Source organism: Lissotriton helveticus, chromosome 6, assembly GCF_964261635.1.
Source record: "Lissotriton helveticus chromosome 6, aLisHel1.1, whole genome shotgun sequence".
Lineage (NCBI taxonomy): Eukaryota > Metazoa > Chordata > Amphibia > Caudata > Salamandridae > Lissotriton > Lissotriton helveticus.
The window spans coordinates 1,823,878,920-1,823,896,762 of NC_136067.1; the positions used below are offsets into that span (position 1 = coordinate 1,823,878,920).

At 43.4% G+C, this 17,843-nt stretch overlaps 2 protein-coding genes across 2 annotated transcripts in view; one reads left to right on the forward strand and one right to left on the reverse strand.

Annotated features, from left to right (window-relative positions):
- The window catches only part of MRPS10 (mitochondrial ribosomal protein S10), a 56,386-nt gene extending 45,361 nt beyond the window's left edge, over positions 1-11,025 (reverse strand). The window contains exons 1-3 of the mRNA XM_078649719.1: positions 10,891-11,025; positions 4,131-4,195; positions 2,858-2,930 (exon numbers count right to left, since the gene is read on the reverse strand). Coding sequence (XP_078505845.1) covers positions 2,858-2,930; positions 4,131-4,195; positions 10,891-10,944 — 192 coding nt within the window. The 5' untranslated portion in view covers positions 10,945-11,025. The remainder of the gene's footprint in view (positions 1-2,857; positions 2,931-4,130; positions 4,196-10,890) is intronic.
- A 49-nt stretch (positions 11,026-11,074) lies between these two features.
- Positions 11,075-17,843, forward strand: part of UTP25 (UTP25 small subunit processome component) — a 186,655-nt gene continuing 179,886 nt past the window's right edge. Inside the window, exon 1 of the mRNA XM_078649718.1 lies at positions 11,075-11,990. Coding sequence (XP_078505844.1) covers positions 11,890-11,990 — 101 coding nt within the window. The 5' untranslated portion in view covers positions 11,075-11,889. The remainder of the gene's footprint in view (positions 11,991-17,843) is intronic.

The following is a 17,843-nucleotide window of genomic DNA, read 5'->3' on the forward strand; positions in this document are numbered from 1 at the left end:
CACTGAGAGGGATTAAGAGAAGTTCAATGAAATCATGGATCAATAGGCCTCAACCTCTATACTTCCTTGTACGACTTTAACAACGTTACAAAATCTAGATAGAGAGTAAGTTGCGGTCACAGGAAAGGCCTTAGAGCGACTTAGGTTTCTTCTCACCACTAGAAGAAGCAAAACTGATTGACATCACACCAAATCAGCTAAAGACAAGACTATAAAATGCCGATTGAGTTCTCCCTTGCAATTTATAAAAGTGCCCAAATTACAGTGAATTTCTTTTCGCAACGTGTTCAAAAAAGATATCTATGGTCAGCATCTGAAATATACTTGTGTTCTTCAAGTTTTGAAGAACTTCTACCAGCAGGATCTTACACTCAACAGTGCGAGAAATGCTGTATCAATATAATCAAGCAATCTGGCACATCCATCAATGTTACTTGGTACTGTTTATGCGTGGACTTCAACTGCAGTATGAAAGGTTTTTTTTAGGTTATGATTGATACCAGTTTGCACAGAAGATGCAAACTTTAGGCCAATGCTGTGTCAAGATCTACAAGTTTAGTATTTTTTTTTTAACTTGTGCATGATAGGGAGATGTTGGCCTATTATGGTCCAAGATACATATTTGCACAATGATTTAAGTAATGAATACCAGTGTTGGCAGCTGTCAGAACCCATTCGGAGGTGGTGTTGGGAAGGGGGGGGGGTGCAACTGGAGAGATAGGGCTTCTGGGCTCCAACTGTGGAGGGAGAGATAGTCAGCCATTATGGTGCGTCCTCCTATAGAAACTGGGCCAAGTACTACCCTACCCGCACTGGACTCGAAGAGTAGCGAGGGTGAGCAGTCAAAGGCTTCTCAAGGAGGTACTGTGGGCGTGCACAAGCTCAGCCCTTAATAATCCAACAGACAACAGAACTTAAATGTCTAGTCCACTGCTTGTCTTTTTAAGAAAAGAAAGTACTTTTTTAGCCACACTACAGCATTAAATATTATACAATTCAATCCAGTGTAGTTGGCAGTGATCCTGGTTATGATTCCCTCATTTGGCCTGCCTTTGTTCAGTGGTGAACAATAGCCCTCAAGCAAGAGCGCAGGTGCCGGCCAAGCTGCTGTGTCTCTGTTCGGTCACCAGATGGGAGCTAGCATCAACTAGACTATGCAGCTGACTCGCGCAGATGTCCTGATCATGCAGTTGCGGCCCCAATCATGTAGACACAGGCAGTTTCAGTCCCGATCGGGTTGGCACAGGCAGCTGAAGTCCTGACTGAACTCATGAAGGTTTGAAGTGGTTCATGACATGAACCTTGCCTGAGAAACCAGGGGGCCTTCTGCAGCACTGGAGATTCCTGGCTTCTCTCTCTCTCTCTCTCTCTCAGGTAGTCCAATTTCTCTGGTTGCCCTTTAGTTCCTGGGACCTGCCTAATTTCTCCTTGACAGTCTCTCCTCTTGGAAGACCAGGCAGATTAATTCCCTCTACCAGCAGGCAGGTAAGCTTCTAGGCACTTGGAAGATCCTCAGCTTCTCCAGCATCAGGGGCAGACTTGAGGTGATATCCCAACACCTCTGGGAAACTCTGTTAACATACGCCAGCCACAGTCACACAGCAGTACTTCGAATACTCCTTGGAGCATTCGCTTCCTTGATCATGAAAAACTTGAAGTGAAACAGAATGTGATGTTGTGGGTCCCACCTTAATGCACATTTTCTTAACAGGGGATGTGGAACCACGGTTTTCAACTAGTTTGAGGTGGTTCTCCTTTCAACTGTTCTTCTCAGGCTGCTCTCCAAAGACAGCCCTGTGCTGTCTGGTGCGAGACCCACCATGCTACAGAAAGGCTATCACATAACTGGAAGATCCAGAACACAGACACAATGAAGTGTGTGGTTTCTGTACCTGGCTGTACATTGCCTCTACGAAGCAGTATTCAGAAGTAGCCAAAATAGCATATCTAACCTAGACACTTCCTAACCCAACAACAGAAACTGCAGTACCACCCTTCACTGCTAACATCAATCAAATGGAAGAACTAATCCGCAGCTCTGACAAATGCCAGTATGAATTTGTAACTGTGGCCCTGTGTCCAACCTCCTCACTTCACAGCCTGGATGTCTACCCTCCAGCCACAGGAATGAAGGCAATATACTTCCATTGTCTGGTGAAGCTACCCTCATTGCCATCTTGGGCTGTGCCAAAATGGATCCCATTGGATTCAGTGCTCAGGCTTACTTGCACTCAGAGCCTTACTACTACAAAGAGAGTTCTGTGCTCTCAAAAACACGGATTAAAAAGGTCTAGATACACTATCAATTAAAAAAACAGTATGATATCAGCACAGCTTTATGCAATATACCCAGGACAGGTAACTCCACTATCTACCCTTACCGGATACAATACAGGTATAGCACCTTGCACAGACATGGAAGGTCCTAGGGTTCTGGTAAACATGCTTGAGTAGCACGACACAAGAGCTAAAATAAAAATCAGGCTACAAGACATGCAAGCAGTCAGGTACTTAGGGCAGAGGAACGCTGCTGTATACCATGCAGGGGAGTTTCCAAGCCCAATAGTAGCTTATTTATATTTCTAGGAGTACATGTTCAGTGTTTTATCAAATCAGTCATTAAACTGAAATTCCTACCACATGGCATACCTCTGATGAGTTGTCAGAAGTACAATATAGGTAATCATAACACTTGGCCTTCTTCAACAGTCAAGAGATGGTTCCATTTATGTTGTACTGTACATAAATTGTTCTTTTCATGGTTTACAAGTAGTTCACACATATTTTAGTGATACTCAAACTGATTTCCTCTCTAATATGAATCTACTCTGTTAGTACAATTACATACATTACATACCAGAGGATTTTCGCTGTATTTTGAAGAATCACTATGGGTGTTACGGAACTGTTCTTGTAACAAATGTGGATTTCTGACAACAAAAGAGAAATAAAAATCAACAAGTTTTAGTAGTGGACATTTACAGTAGCACTTCTCCAAAAGTCATGCATTTCTTCAGATGTTAATCAGCAGAATATCTTGAGAAGGACACCATAGTTACACTTGCCTTTCAAGATGGCTTGGTGAGTTGAGCTTGCTATTGACATCTGACCAACAAGTCATGCTATATGCCTTCAAGGTCATCTCCACTTCTAACTTTTACAATATTGATAAATTGAGTGCCATTAAACTGGACTGTAATAACATTTTATTTAAACAAACCTCAGAAATAGTGAAATCATAATATTAAGTGATATATAAAAACACGCCATTTCCAAATTACGTATTCTGGTGCACAATTATTAATTTATTCTATTTTTGTTTCTGTAGTCAAAACACGAAGTGGGCCTACAATTCATCATATTTCTGTGAATGCTCTTCTGCATACTGGTGTCTGAGCTTCTGCCTTGATACGCTCTGGCACACCTAAAAGGCATTAAGCACACAATTAAGGTTAAATCTTTCAGCACCTAAAACGTTAGTCAGTTTCTTTGAGGCCAATGTGCCTATCCGTTAAATTATTATTTTATCGAGCCCACACATCATCATGATTGAGCACCTTTACACACAAAATGGAGTAATGTTAGTAGAATTATTCTGTGAATAGGAATTCGGTGGCTAAGGTTATTAGTGGAGTGTACTGAGTGTTTGGTACTATAGTTGTTTGTGAGAATAGGAGCCAGGAAGTTTGTAATGAAGTACAGTAGTTGTAAAGCCTCTATGCTCTGGTTGCAGTATGAGTCCAGCACCTTGTTGCTGCTCTTCTGGTTAAGTTGATGCGGTTTAGCTATCTAGATGTTTTAGTCCCCCTGCAAGACTACACCAGGTCCATCCAGGTTTATCCCTGCCTCCGTCACAAAATATACTATGAAATAAAACAAGGGACCTGCATAGTATATTAAAGCCAGCAGCTAATTGCACATACATTTTGAGTGGAAGGCTCTAACACTTCCTCCATCACACAGCTAGACGATGGGCACAAACACAAGATAACGTCACCTCTCTGGAGACCTACGCACAACACCAAATCGAACCCCACAAGACGGGTTATATAACCACTACAATACAGACAAATATAAATGACAAGCACACTTTTGTAATGTATACTTTGGAATTGTGAGTTCATACTTACTGAAAAGAAGAATACACCGCAGAGTTATGACCAGCAGAATAGCTTAGAGGTAAGATACACGATAACTAAAAAAACACATTAAACAGAAAACATTAAATTAGTTTCAACACGCAAGAACAATATTCAAGCTGCATGTACAAACAAGTTTCAATCATTTCAAAACTCTAGAACTTGCTCATCAGGATGTCTCAAGCACAAAACAGTCATATAATGAACAAGCATACTGAAATGCAAGATAACCACTGAAAAGGATTATGGATAAATGGCTGTTTACTTAAATACAGTACCCCACTAAGAAAGGAGTATCAAGCAAAACCCTATTTTTAATTTTAATTAAGTTTATAGTATATAGAACAAAACAAAAAACATTTCATCAGTTAAAAACAGTCCCTTAAGATATTTTAAGAATGCAATCAGATTTCTGCAGTTCACAGTGTATTCGGGGGAAGCATCAGGTTTGACAAACCTTAACGATCATAGTTTTAAAGCCATGTACATCCTTGAGTACTATAATGCAGAATTGGTGGAATTGCATAACAACATCAGTTCGGAGGGGGTGTATATGCTAAAATGAATTCCTACGCATAATATTAGCCCAAATGTATTTTACACGTTTGAAAACTTACTACCTGTGAAGAAAAGTAAGAATAATCAATGTATGTGAAACAAGCAGGGGCCCAAAGATGGCAATACAAAATACAGAAAATTACAACACGTTATTAGAAAATCAAAGCACGGACCTACAAGTGAGGAAGTCAGCCAGGAGACTTACTGATGCACATAAAAAGCACTACTCAAGACAGTAGTTACAAGCATAATAAAGCTACCACTAGCCGGCCTTAGAGAATGAGATATGCCATTGATACGACGGGGCAAACAGTGGAAATGGTAAGGACGCAAAAAAGAACTATATCAAGTCAGCGGATCTATGACTTAAGAGTAGAGACAAAACAAGTCATGTAAAATCACCCCAACACAAAGAAAACTTGATCGCTAGGACACTCATCCCTTTAAGAATGATGTAGAATGGCAAAAATAAAACACTAATGACTAACATAACACATATCGTAACACTTCAATGGTGATCAATTACTTCAGTGAAAATCTGTTTAGTGTGTGAGCAGTCACATTTCAGTCAACAAACAACTAATTTTTTAGGCAAAACTGCACTAAAGGAGTGTACAATCTGATTGGGAGGCGAGCATGAGGCCAAATAACATAAAGGAGGGGTATAATTATGGCTGGTGGTGTGATGCAAACACAGAGTGCACAGCATAAGCAACTTTACTCACTATTCAATATCACAAAGGTGTAAAGGTACAACTACAACCAATCATTCCATACTCTTTTGCCAAATGCCATGGGCAGGCTAAGGTGCTGTGGCTTTATTAGAAACAGGATGCAGAAAAGATAAAGGATCTATGGTTGACGGTCAAACGCTTAAGTGGGGCTGACAAAGAGGAACTACAGAGGTTTGTAATTCCACATGGGATCCTGGGGATGGGTGCAGAATGGGACGTGGAGCGCCTATCTCCAACTACTATATCTCATGCCATCCCTGCCTACATCAAGGTACTTATGTGCTACACTACTGGCAACCGAATCCATTCAGCAAATCAGTGGCATCATTGCTGGTATCTCAAAGCCAGGCCAGCCCAAATGGCTTATCCATGTACTGTGCTGTCTTAATAATCATGTGCATAAGTATGTCACTATGCCACAGTGCATACAAGACAGAAAATGTGCGGCATAACAGTTTTACGCTACTACACATTTTCAGTGTCTGCTTACTCCACTGCACACATGCCCCTCTACAGCCAAAGTGGAAAAGTGAATATCAATATGACAAATGGCACATCTGGTATTGCCTCAGTTTATACGATGTCTTTGAAGTTAAGGGATTCTTCCCATATGGCCATTTTTCAGGCGTGCCATTTGATAACTTTTGATGCCAAAGTTATTTTAAAATAGACTGTTTCTAAATTACAGCTCCTCAGAAGTGCCCCAGCTGAGGATTTTACATTCCTGCAGGTCTAGTGACTTAAATAATCTACTTGACCGAATTATCATGCTCTCGACCTATAAACTGGTTTCAAATTATGTGAACCTGGGAAAATATTTTAATTCACTGAGATACCATTTTCCTCACCACATATGAAGAGCAGCTTCAAATATGCGAGTTCAGCTTGTCTGCTGTACAAATAACCCTTTTGTTTGATTTAACAGACTAAGCTTTTGCTCCATATAAAATACCAATCTAGCAATATATATGTTACACATGACCACTGTCTTGCCTCTTAGTTCATTAACTACATTTTCATCAGGGCATGGGCAGGAATGTTTCTCAAACCATGCTTAAAAACGAATCACTTTTAATAAATACATGCCGGAAGCGACAGCACACTTATTTGCAATCAGCAGATTTTCCATTGAAAGGGCCACAACATTTCACACTGACATGGGGTTTTAATGATAAAACTATATAATGTTTGGAAATGGAGTTCCTGTAAATACTTTGCACATTAGCAAGTAAAGTGTTCTGATTTGTTTTGCTCCTATTTAAATCTTTGTTTGCATCACACTTCTAAATTACAAAAAAATTATTTCGAAATTCTTGATATATTTTGTGTATTAGAAACAAAAACCTAGCATCTTACAGTAATTTTGTTTCACAATGATTGTCAAACAGCTCATTTGACAAAAACCTCTAATTGCAATAAGAGAAAGAAAAGTAAACACCATTTTCCAGGATAAGATGAGAAACAATTAGTAAAAAGGCAAACTGACATTTTGACCTCTATTCTTCAACATACAGCAAATGTGTAAAGATATAAACAAGATTTTAAGGCGTTTTTATTGCTCATTCACTTTCAGAATGAACAGATTACCTGATCCTTTCAGCTTAAGTTCACTCGTCAAAACGGACGAGTAAGAGTTAAAAATAGCTCACGCTGATAAAATCTGACCCGCCTTAGCAACTAGATTTTTCGAAGACTAAAACATTCAATTAATTGAGTCTTTAAAAAAAAAAAAAAAAAAACTTTGAAGATAGCAGATTTCGCGTTGCTTAAAACACATAAAAATAAATAGAATATTGTAACCTTATCAAACAGAACTCCTAAAACAACCAATCAGACATATATTCATTAGATCAATGCTTCCCAAGCTATTGGTCAAAAGCTGATATTTGCTGGGTCACAAAAGTCTTGGTCTTCGGAAGGTGAACGAGCATAAAAAGACACCTTTAAATTTTGCATGCATCTTTTCACATTTGCTGTGATTCAAAGACATAGGTCAAATGTCAAGCTATTTCTTCTGACAAATTGCTGTTTATTCTTTAAACAAAGGGATTGGTGTTTACTTTTCTTTCTCTAACTGCAATGTGTCAGAAGTTTTTTTAATGAACTAAATGATAATCTTGCTGGGCACAATGAGTGTGAAAGGAAAGGCTGTAGTGTGTCATTTTTCTGTAATGCACAATAAAATGTATATACCTGTAAATAACCTGTACACACATTTCAGAATATATCAGCAGTTAGGAAAGCAAAAATTAAGCACCCTTTAATTTTGAAGAGTGCTTGGAAAAAAAAGATTTTAATAGGATCAAAATACACTTTATGAGGTGCTGCACGAATGGTAAATATTCACTAAAACCCAATATTCATGTTAGCAGCTGTGTGCTATATAGTTTTATCAGTAAAACTGAATGCTGTTCAAGTTTACTGCCCATTTCAATGGAAAATGTGTCACCTGTAACTCACAGTGCGCTACCACATGATGCTTTAGTAATATATTTGTGACAGTGTGCTCCAAAAACGCACCATCAGCTAAATATCAAATCATACCTCTCTCTCCTAATGAATATATTTGCTACATTTGTTCTTGGTGTGAAGCTAGGATTTTTCACAATCCTTGTGACATCAGTGATGTAACATTGATGTAAACTCCTTCACTCAAAAATTGTTCCAGCATCACTAGTACAAAGCTGCTGAAATGTGTCCCTAAGTCCAGTTTTAAAACAAACCCCTGAAAGTATTCATTAGCAAGACTGTAGATGAACCTTCCAGTACTTTTATCGCTTTTTTTTTTCAACTTCACAGTGCTATTTAAAGAGAGAATGTGCTCACAATATGTGATCATACAGTCCTCCCACTTGTGTACAACTTTTATATAGAAATCAAGAAATATGGAAGTGGTCCAACTGCAAGAGCTACAGATTTTGTAGAGAACAAGGTACGAGTCCAGGTGTTGGTTCAATATTGTTGGCTAATGGAAACGATTTTTCGGGTTGATATCTTGTGCATCCGTAATGAAGATTAAATATGCTTTTTTTTTTTTTTACACATGATTTTACATATAAGGACTGAATTAACATAATTGCAATTTACATTAATTTTCTATTATGTGCACAATTGTGGTTATTAATGGGTTTTTTTGTGTCACATTTCTGTGTAAAACGCCATTATAGACACAAATATGTCAATCACTCCTGCCACCACCACCCCCCGCCCTAACCCATCATCGCGAACATCTTCCCCCTACATGCTCCACAGCAGAGGCGCAGCTAGAGTCAAATTTCGGGGGGGGGGGGGGCTGAATCTTTAGGCAATTAGCAGAGTCGAGCTGCAGGGGCTCTTAGAAGGGGTGAAACAAAAACAAAGCCCCATTAACATGCACAAGGTCTTTTAAAGACCTGTGAAGTGCTCGAGTACGGCTGTGATCGGGTCCAGGAAGTGTCTCATCCCGGGCTGCCACACACACGACGGGGGGCTAAAGCCCTTTGAGGCCAATGGGTGTTGCATGCCTGCTCCACAGCACAAATTCTAAACGGAGGTCACACTAGTTTATTTTCATATCAGTAATGTTTTGTTCGAAATTAGCTTGCTATGGTGCTGCGGATGTAAGATTACAACAAGAATCTACATGTCTCTTTCCTTCATTGGATTTATTCAATGAGGTAAATTGTTATTGTTAAATGTTTCATATTAGTTTGAAAATCTCTGAAATGCATTAGCATAGAAAGTGTTGAATAGTGATCCAAAGAGTTTGGATGGCGCTAATGTAGTAAGGTAATAACGTTTATTATTCCTGTGTTCTGATTTGTACAGAAATTATACTTTTGTTCACACCACTGAGTTTGCAGTTTTGTTAATATGTTACGCAAGAGTTGTGTATAAAACCCCTTTGATTCTGGTATCGAGTCAGATTTTAGAACACTCTTCTTTTCAACTAGGGATGCTTCCCAATTTCCCTCAGATTTTGCTGCTCATTTGGACTTGAAATATTTCTTTATTTTATTTTTTCCAAAACAGATTTTATTGTGTCAACAGCCGTACATATCCTGGTATAGCCAGGGTGTCTGGTAGAAACAGTATAATACAATGTTACATCAATGAAGTCTAGATTTACAGTGTCTAAACAAAACAAAATAAGATTGGAAAAAGTCTTGGCAATTAAACGATTAAGAGGTAGTGCCATGTCTATATTACATTCTCGGATGTCTGCAGCCCCCTGCCACCTGACCAAATTATTCTAAAATCATACAACAATAGAGCTCCCCACCGCCTTACTGTTCCAATACTTCTGTATCTATTGTTATAGGAGTAAGGGGCTCTAGATACAGACCACGATAATCCGCCCATGTCTTCCATATTTTGGGGTGCTTCTGAGGGCATCCCCCTGCTTTGCAAACAGGTAGCTCTAAACCCATACAGAAGTACAACCCTTTCCTCCAAACCTCCACCAGGGGAGATATGGCCTTCCACGCCTTAGCTATGTCACGTTTCGCCAATGTGAGACCCAGGAGTAGTAGATGGAGCTTATAGCTATTGACTCCTATACCTTCTGTAATATGTAGTAGGGCCAATTTCGGCGTCATGGGAATATCCCTACCCAGCACCTCCGAGAGACATGTCATAACCCCTCGCCAGTATCTCAGGAGTGCAGTACATTGCCAGATTGTATGTATTAAGGTGCCCTCAGTATCACCACAGCGCAAGCATAGTGGGGATTTCACTAGGCCGGCCCTCCACAACTTATACCTGGTAAAGTATACCCGATGAAAGTATACCCGATGAAGGTATTTAAATGGTACGAGACCAGGTGTGATGCAATTGCCGCGCCACGTGGGGAAGCCAGCGCCTCGTCCCTGTTATCATAGTCCAGCGGACCTAAGTCCCCCTGCCAGGCCTCTCGGAGTGTGTCCAATGTGGTAGGGCAATTGGTAACGAGTGATCGATATATTTGAGTAATTCTATGGTCCCCAAGATCCCCCATAAATATATTTGCCTCAATAGGGTTAAATTCAGGTATATTCTCTAGGTGTGCAATGTAGGGGAATAGTGCATGACAAAACTGAGGTTATTTATAAAACTGCATGTGGGGCATGTTGAATTCTCTCTGGAGCTCCAGAAATTATTTCAATGCCTGACCCTGCAAAAAGGATGCTTAATGACTTGGAGCTGCCGGTACACAGAAACTAGATTCACTTTCATCATGCGGACTAGTATTATATTCGCCAACAACATTAATTTCGTTGAAGGACACTGCTTTCCTAAGGACAACTGCTGACAGTAGTAGCGTTAGGTTCAACTGTATTCTCCCCATTCCAAGATGGCCGCCAAATGCTCATTTTACTGAGGACATACCCATGAGAGCTAGGGCAGCTGATCCATGTTCTGCTTTCATGACGCTGAACTGGAGGAGCATTTCAATATTTCGTACTTGACACTTATGAAAGGAGCAAGTACTGCACTCTCACCTGCTGCCGCGGTAGGAGTCCCCGAAGCAATACGCCGCACACCGCGGCAAACATTTTCTACGGCGCGCTGCTGCCAACCGCGGATCTGCTTCCGGACTTTTGAACAAACTCTTCCGGTGCTAGGGCTGGTCCAGCAGTGAGTGTGCTAGAACTATTACTACAATAAAAGACTGAACAGCTCCTGGTATAGCATAGATATTAACATAGAACACTTTCTTTCGGAACTTTTCTATAAATAAAGAGGGTTATATTTCCCTCAGAATGACAACTTCTATCTAGTACAAATAGTAATTCATTGTTTGATCTCCGAGATCCAATCTGAAAGGAAGAATACGTCAAATCCATATGTTTACCAAAGACAGGAAACGTGTAGTTAATTGGCTGGGTCATGCACATGGAAGAACGCCAAAGCAGGGTTGTGAAAAAAGCTAGAGTGCTGACTTGATATGATTATCTATGACGCCAGAAATTCCCTCAAAAAGGGCGTTTCAACGGGCCGATTTCTTTGGCAGCAATAGAAAGTATAAATATGTGCAAGCAGTTTGTTGTGTCTGCTGTTACTAGTTGTAGAAGTTGATGCTGACCAATAACTGTTTTATCTTGTGTACATAAATAAGGACGTTGCTTTTCAGGAACTAAAATGCACCAGACACCAATACCAGTAAGGGTTTCCATTATTTAAGAAAAGAAAACATCCGTGTTCAAAGTTGCAGCGATTAGAATTTGTTACACTCGCAATATATTCTCAGAGTCCTAGACGGCATGTGGTACTACCGCTTCACAATGGGGAGATGCGACGACAATATTGCCGCCATCTTACAGTTCCTAGTCACGTGTACTAATGTTGAAGACTAATACCCAATTGGGCTAATTTCCCAGTGTATCATGGCCGCCTCCTAGTGTAGTGTGTTTGTGGAGTTCACGTTTATTTGATTGCCTTTGTAAAATCGTAGCTGTGCACCTTGGAGAGTCTGGGTCTGGCTGCAAGGGACAGTCGCCATGGGCAAGCGAAGGAACGACAAGCAAGTAATCAATAGCCTGACCAAGAAGCAGAAGAAACATCTTATAGAGTTCGGAGAGCAGCACCCCTTTTATGACAAGTAAGTGTCTTACCTTCTTTTAGAGACTTTAGATTTTCCCTAACTCTTCGTGTAGTATTTTTATTCATATTTGTTGAGCTGCTCATTTTTTATTTATTTATTACGGTCAGGTTTTTGGTTTAATTGTTTAGACGGATTCAGAATTCAAGTACTTGGGCACTAATTAACATGGTAAATGTGTCATTGAGCTAGCGGTATGTAGTGAATATTAGGTTCAAGTTCAAAATTTGTATAGCGCACTACTCGCCCAGAGGGTCTCAAGGCGCTTGAGGGAGGGGGGATGCTTTACTTATCGAATGTCCAAGTTTTTAGTTGTTTTCTGAAGGAGAGGTGGTTCTGTGTAAGGCGGAGGTGGGTGGGGAGAGAATTCCAGGTCTTGGCCGCTAAGTAGGAGAAGGACCTTCCCCCCATGGTGGATCTTTGGATACGTGGAACTGCGGCGAGGGCTAGGTTGGACGATCGAAGTTGGCGGGTGGGGGTGTAAAAGGACAGGCGCGTGTTGAGGTATTCAGGTCCTAGGTCGTAGAGGGCTTTGTGTGCGTGGGTGAGGAGACGGAATGTTATTCTCTTGTTGACGGGGAGCCAGTGGAGGTCTTTCAGGTGTCCGGAAATGTGAGCTTGGCGGGGGATGTCTAGGATGAGTCTGGCTGAAGCGTTTTGGATGCGTTGGAGTTTATTCTGTAGTTTGGTTGTGGTTCCAGCGTAAAGAGTGTTTCAGTAGTCCAGCCGGCTTGTGACCAGTGCATGGGTGACCGTCTTTCTTGTTTCGGTGGGGATCCAGCGGAAGATTTTTGTGAGCATATGTAGGATGTTGAAGCATGATGATGAGACGGCGTTGACTTGTCTGGTCATTGAGAGGGAGGAGTCGAGGATGAAGTCTAGGTTACATGCGTAGTCCGTTGGTTTGGGTGCGTTTCCCAAGGCCGGTGGCCACCATGAGTCGTCCCAGGCGGAGGGGGATGATCCTAAGATGAGGACTTCCGTTTTGTCCGAGTTCAGTTTTAGACGGCTGTTCTTCATCCACTCGGCTACTTCTTTCATCCCTTTATGTAGGTTAGTTTTGGCGGTGTTTGGGTCTTTGGTGAGGGAGAGGATCAGCTGGGTGTCGTCTGCGTAGGAGATGATGTTGAGGTTGTGTTGGCGCGCGATGGATGCGAGGGGACTTTTTTTTTTTTTTTTTGGGATTATAAACTTTTATTAACATTCAAGCAGTCATACACAGCAGTGTGTCTACAACCATACAAGGCCGGCAGCGATACACACGTATTATTGCAATCAGATGCAGTGAGCTCCCATACCCAGGGAGTGTAAGTAGGGTCAACCATCAGCAATATACGAAAGAAGCAACACATACACATCAGATCATAGCCTTAGGGGAGCAGTTAAGAAAAATGTGTAGTCAATAAGGCGTGGCATGGCAGAACAGAATTGGGAGAGCACAGCGGCATCATGGGGCGTAAGGGGACAGAGGCAGTACATCAATTCTAAACAATGAGGCAGTTCTACCAGGGGAGAAAATGCAATTAGGTATGAAGTCAGGAGAGCCAGAGAGGTCAAGTCGACGCGGTGGCGCTAGATAGTGCTTGAAGAAAAACATCGATGTGAGGCATGCAGTACATTTTCAAAGGTTTTTCATCAGTCAAATAATACATAGATCCCGGAAAGGAAGCACCACAACGGATATATCATTAAACAATGCAACAATCCCCCAATATACCCCTCCCAGCACAGGTCAGGAAGAGATGAAGGAGAGCATGCCGGCTAGACAATCTGTGTGTGTGTAGTGCCGGTATTGTCAGTGTCTTCTTCCCCTTGCGATGCTGTATCGAGAAGGTAGGCCTGTAGGGGCCCCCAAATGTCCGCTGGCCTAGAGTGTAGAGGTAGCAGCTCCGAAAACACACCGTACTGTTCCTGACAGTATAACATATCATGCATCCACCCCTTAAACTTAGGAGCATGACCCCGGCCCCATCTACATGCCAAGTGCCTTCGTGCCAATAGTAGTGCTACATTAGTGAATTTCCTAACTGTTCGTGCTATCTGTGCAGTATAGCCGAGAAGGAACAACAACGGATCTGGGGTCAGTGTAACATCTATCATGTGGGACAGGCCCTCACAGACCCGTGCCCAGTATTCCTGTACTTGCGGGCAGGTCCATGATAAATGGAAGAAGTCCGCTCCTTCCCGCCTACATCGCTCACATCTGTCCGAGTCGGCGAGCCCGAACCGAAACTTCCGAGCTGGAGTGTAGTACAGCCTATGGAGGAATTTGTAATGTATTATTTTAAAGCGACAGCTAGACATCACCTCTCCTGACAAATCACAGCAGTATTCCCATTGTGCATCTGTGATATCACTACCAAAATCTCCTGCCCAGTGCGCTCTAGCAGCACTAGTCACTACAGGTAGGTCCTCTCGTATGGATTTATACAGTTTCGAGACTAGGTGTGCACCATCAGAGCTATTCAGCACTACAGTGAGCGGGGCTAGGCTGGGGGGTTCATGAGGATAATCAGGCAATAAGGCTCTCAAGCCTTCCCTAAGTCGTAGGTAATAGAAGAGTTCCAGAGGGTTATGTGCGCTATCTCCGAAAAAGTTATCTCGAGAGCGGAACTTCCCTTCACGGAATAGATCCCCCCACACCCCCACCCCCAACCTCCTGCACATTCGTTGGAATCCTACCTCTCGCAAGAGTGTCATCTGTGGGTGGTAGGAGAGTGGCATACGGGCCGTATAAAGTAACGGAGTCTGCAGTCGCTTCCCTATGTCATGCCATGCCTCTATCGTGCAGGACACCGTGTTAGAGTGCATGTCCAGTGCAGCTGCGGGGCGTGTCCCACTCCCACCAATGGCAGCGGACGCGCTATCCAGTCCTCCGCTGCCACCTGTGGCATGAAAGCAGTTGGGCGTAACCAATGATACAGGTAGTGCGCCTGAGCACTTAAATAGTAAATTTCGAAGTCCGGGATATCGAAGCCCCCCGCCCTATAGGGCTGTGTCATTACTGCCCAGCGGAGCCGAGCTTGCCTTCCCCCCCACACCAGTCGGATAAGTTCAGAGCGCAAGGTTTTAAAAAAATACGCACCTGGATGATAGGGAATATTGAGGAACATATACAAGAAGCGCGGCAGTACCACCATTTTTATCAGGGAAATTCTTGCCGCCATAGACAAGGGCAGTTTGATCCACCGCGCCACCGAATCCGTCAGTTTGGGAATGGCCACTCCGTAGTTCATTCGCAAGGTATCCCCTTTGTCTCTCGATATCTGTATCCCCAGGTAGCGTAGTTCCGAGGTGCACCACTCGAGCGGGTAATCTAGCGGGAACTCGGTGACTGCCGGTGTCAGCGGGAAGAGCTGGGACTTGGTCCAATTAATAGAGACACCTGAAAGGCATCCGAAGGTAACAAACTCCCGCAATAGTGAATTAAGATTAGTCTGGGGGTCTTTAACGTAAAGTGTAACATCATCGGCATATAGCGAGATGGAGAGCTGGCGCTGATAACAACTGAAGGCGCTGGGTTTGTGGAGCTGTCGAATCCGACAGGCCAGCGGCTCAATAGCCACCGCAAAAAGCAATGGGGAAAGGGGGCACCCCTGTCGGGTCCCTCTCGTGATCGCAAAGGCGGCAGTAAGTTGACCATTTGCAAGCACTCTCGCCGTTGGAGACGTGTAGAGCAACCGTACCCAGGCCATAAAGATAGGGGGGAATCCCATCTTTTGCAAGACCGCGAAGAGGAATCCCCATTCCACAGAATCGAATGCCTTTGAAGCATCCAAAAACACCCCGGCAAGGGGAATATCCGGATGAACAGTTTGAATGAGGGAAAATACTGTGCGGAGATTATGCGATGTGGATCTCGTGGGGACAAAGCCGGACTGGTCAGGCAAGATGATCGTGGTCATAAGTAAGGAAAGTCTGGTCGCGAGTACCTTCGCCAGAATTTTGGCGTCGCAGTTCAGCAACGACAGAGGACGATACGAGTCACACTGTGCGGCATTCTTCCCGGGTTTAAGTAAAGATGTTATTATGACTTCTCGCATAGATCTCGGGAGCACCCCCACTTCCATTGCATCATTGAAGACCTCACGGAGCACCGGAGCCATTATCTCCACGTAGCATTTATAAAACTCCGCGGGGAGACCATCATGACCCGGTGCTTTCCCGTTGCTCAGGGACATTATAGCATCTTTCACCTCATCCAGCTCGAGTGGAGCCCCCAGAAACTGTCTGTGGACATCGCTAATCCAGCAAAGCGCTATATCCCCCAGATAGCCGTCCAGGTCAAATTCCCCAGCGGCTCGCGAGGTGTACAACTGTTCGTAGTGTACCTGGAGTGTGTTGAGTATACCATCGTTGTCTTTGTGTACCTCCCCATCTGCCGCAATCAGTTCTAAGATAGTGTTCGATCCACGAGCCATTCTTACTGCCATGGCTAACGCTTTTCCAGGCCTCCCTCCCTCATTATAAGCACGGGCTCGCCAGTGTTTCCCCTTGAAATGTACCTCTCTTTGCGCCTCCGCTTCGTACTCTGACAATTTAGCTCTGAACGTGCTATGTGCCCCCCCATCCATCCCCCGCACCATACGAGTCTCCAAAGCTCTCAACTCTTCTTCCAGTCTGCCTAGCGTTCGTTGTATATCCCTTAGCACCCCCGAGCTTTTAGCTATACACCACCCCCGCACCGTGACCTTGAACGCCTCCCACACCGTTTCCACACTGTCCACCGTGTCTTTGTTTCGGGGAAAGAAATCTGCTATGTCGATTCTAAGTTCTTCGCAGAAGACAGTGTCAAGGAGGATATTTGGATGCAGTCGCCAGGGCGGACGCGGCTTGTGAAAGCCAGGCATATCTAAAGATAGGAAAACAGGGCAATGATCGGAATGTGTTCTGGGCAAATGCCAAGAGGTGAGAATGTTCGGGGCCAAATTCCGGGACACGAAGATATAATCTAGTCTAGCCCACGTGCCCGTGTAGGATGTAAAGTGTGTGCCTTCCAGCAGATCAGGATGTAAATGTCTCCAACTATCTACCAATCCCCCCTCATCAACTATCCCCTCAAGGGAGTCCCTCGCTTTGGTATGGTACGTGGAGCACCCATCTGCTCTGTCCACCCTCGGGTGTAAGGCTACATTAAAATCTCCGCCCCAGACCATATATCTGGAACCAATATCCACTATACCTCCCCAGAGGCGGGTGAAGAAATGAGGGTCGTCAACATTGGGAGCATAGCAGTTGGCAATAGTGATCGTCTCCCCGCCCAGCCTCCCCCAGACAATGACATATCTACCCTCCTTATCAGTTAGTTGCCCCTGCAGCGTGAATGGGAGATTTCGGTGAATAAGAATGGCAGTACCTCTAGCATATGAGGAGAAATTGGAGAAAACTCTCACCCCTGCCCATCTCGCACCAAATGTAGAGGCAGCGGACGGAGGAATATGAGTCTCTTGTAACATAATCACCTGTACATCGTGTCTATCCCAATATGCCAACAATTGTCTACGTTTACGTGCATCTTTTAGTCCCCGTACATTCCAGGATAGAAAATTACATCGAGTATCAGGCCCCGCACCCATATTGGCCTAACCGACTATGCTGTAAAAATGTGCAGTATATGCCTCCCAATCGCTTTGCGTAAGCAGCTACAACCCAACTCACTCCCTTCAGGTACAATACCGTGGCTCTTTGCTTGTGTATCAGAACTTCACTTAGGACACTTATCAACCAAACAGTCCCCTGAGCCCCCCCCTCCTCCCACAGAGGCAACCCCAACTCGCCAGTGCTAGCTTCCCCCCCAACCCTCCCCACCTCCCCCAACAACCAGGGATAAGAACAATCCCTGCCACAACAACA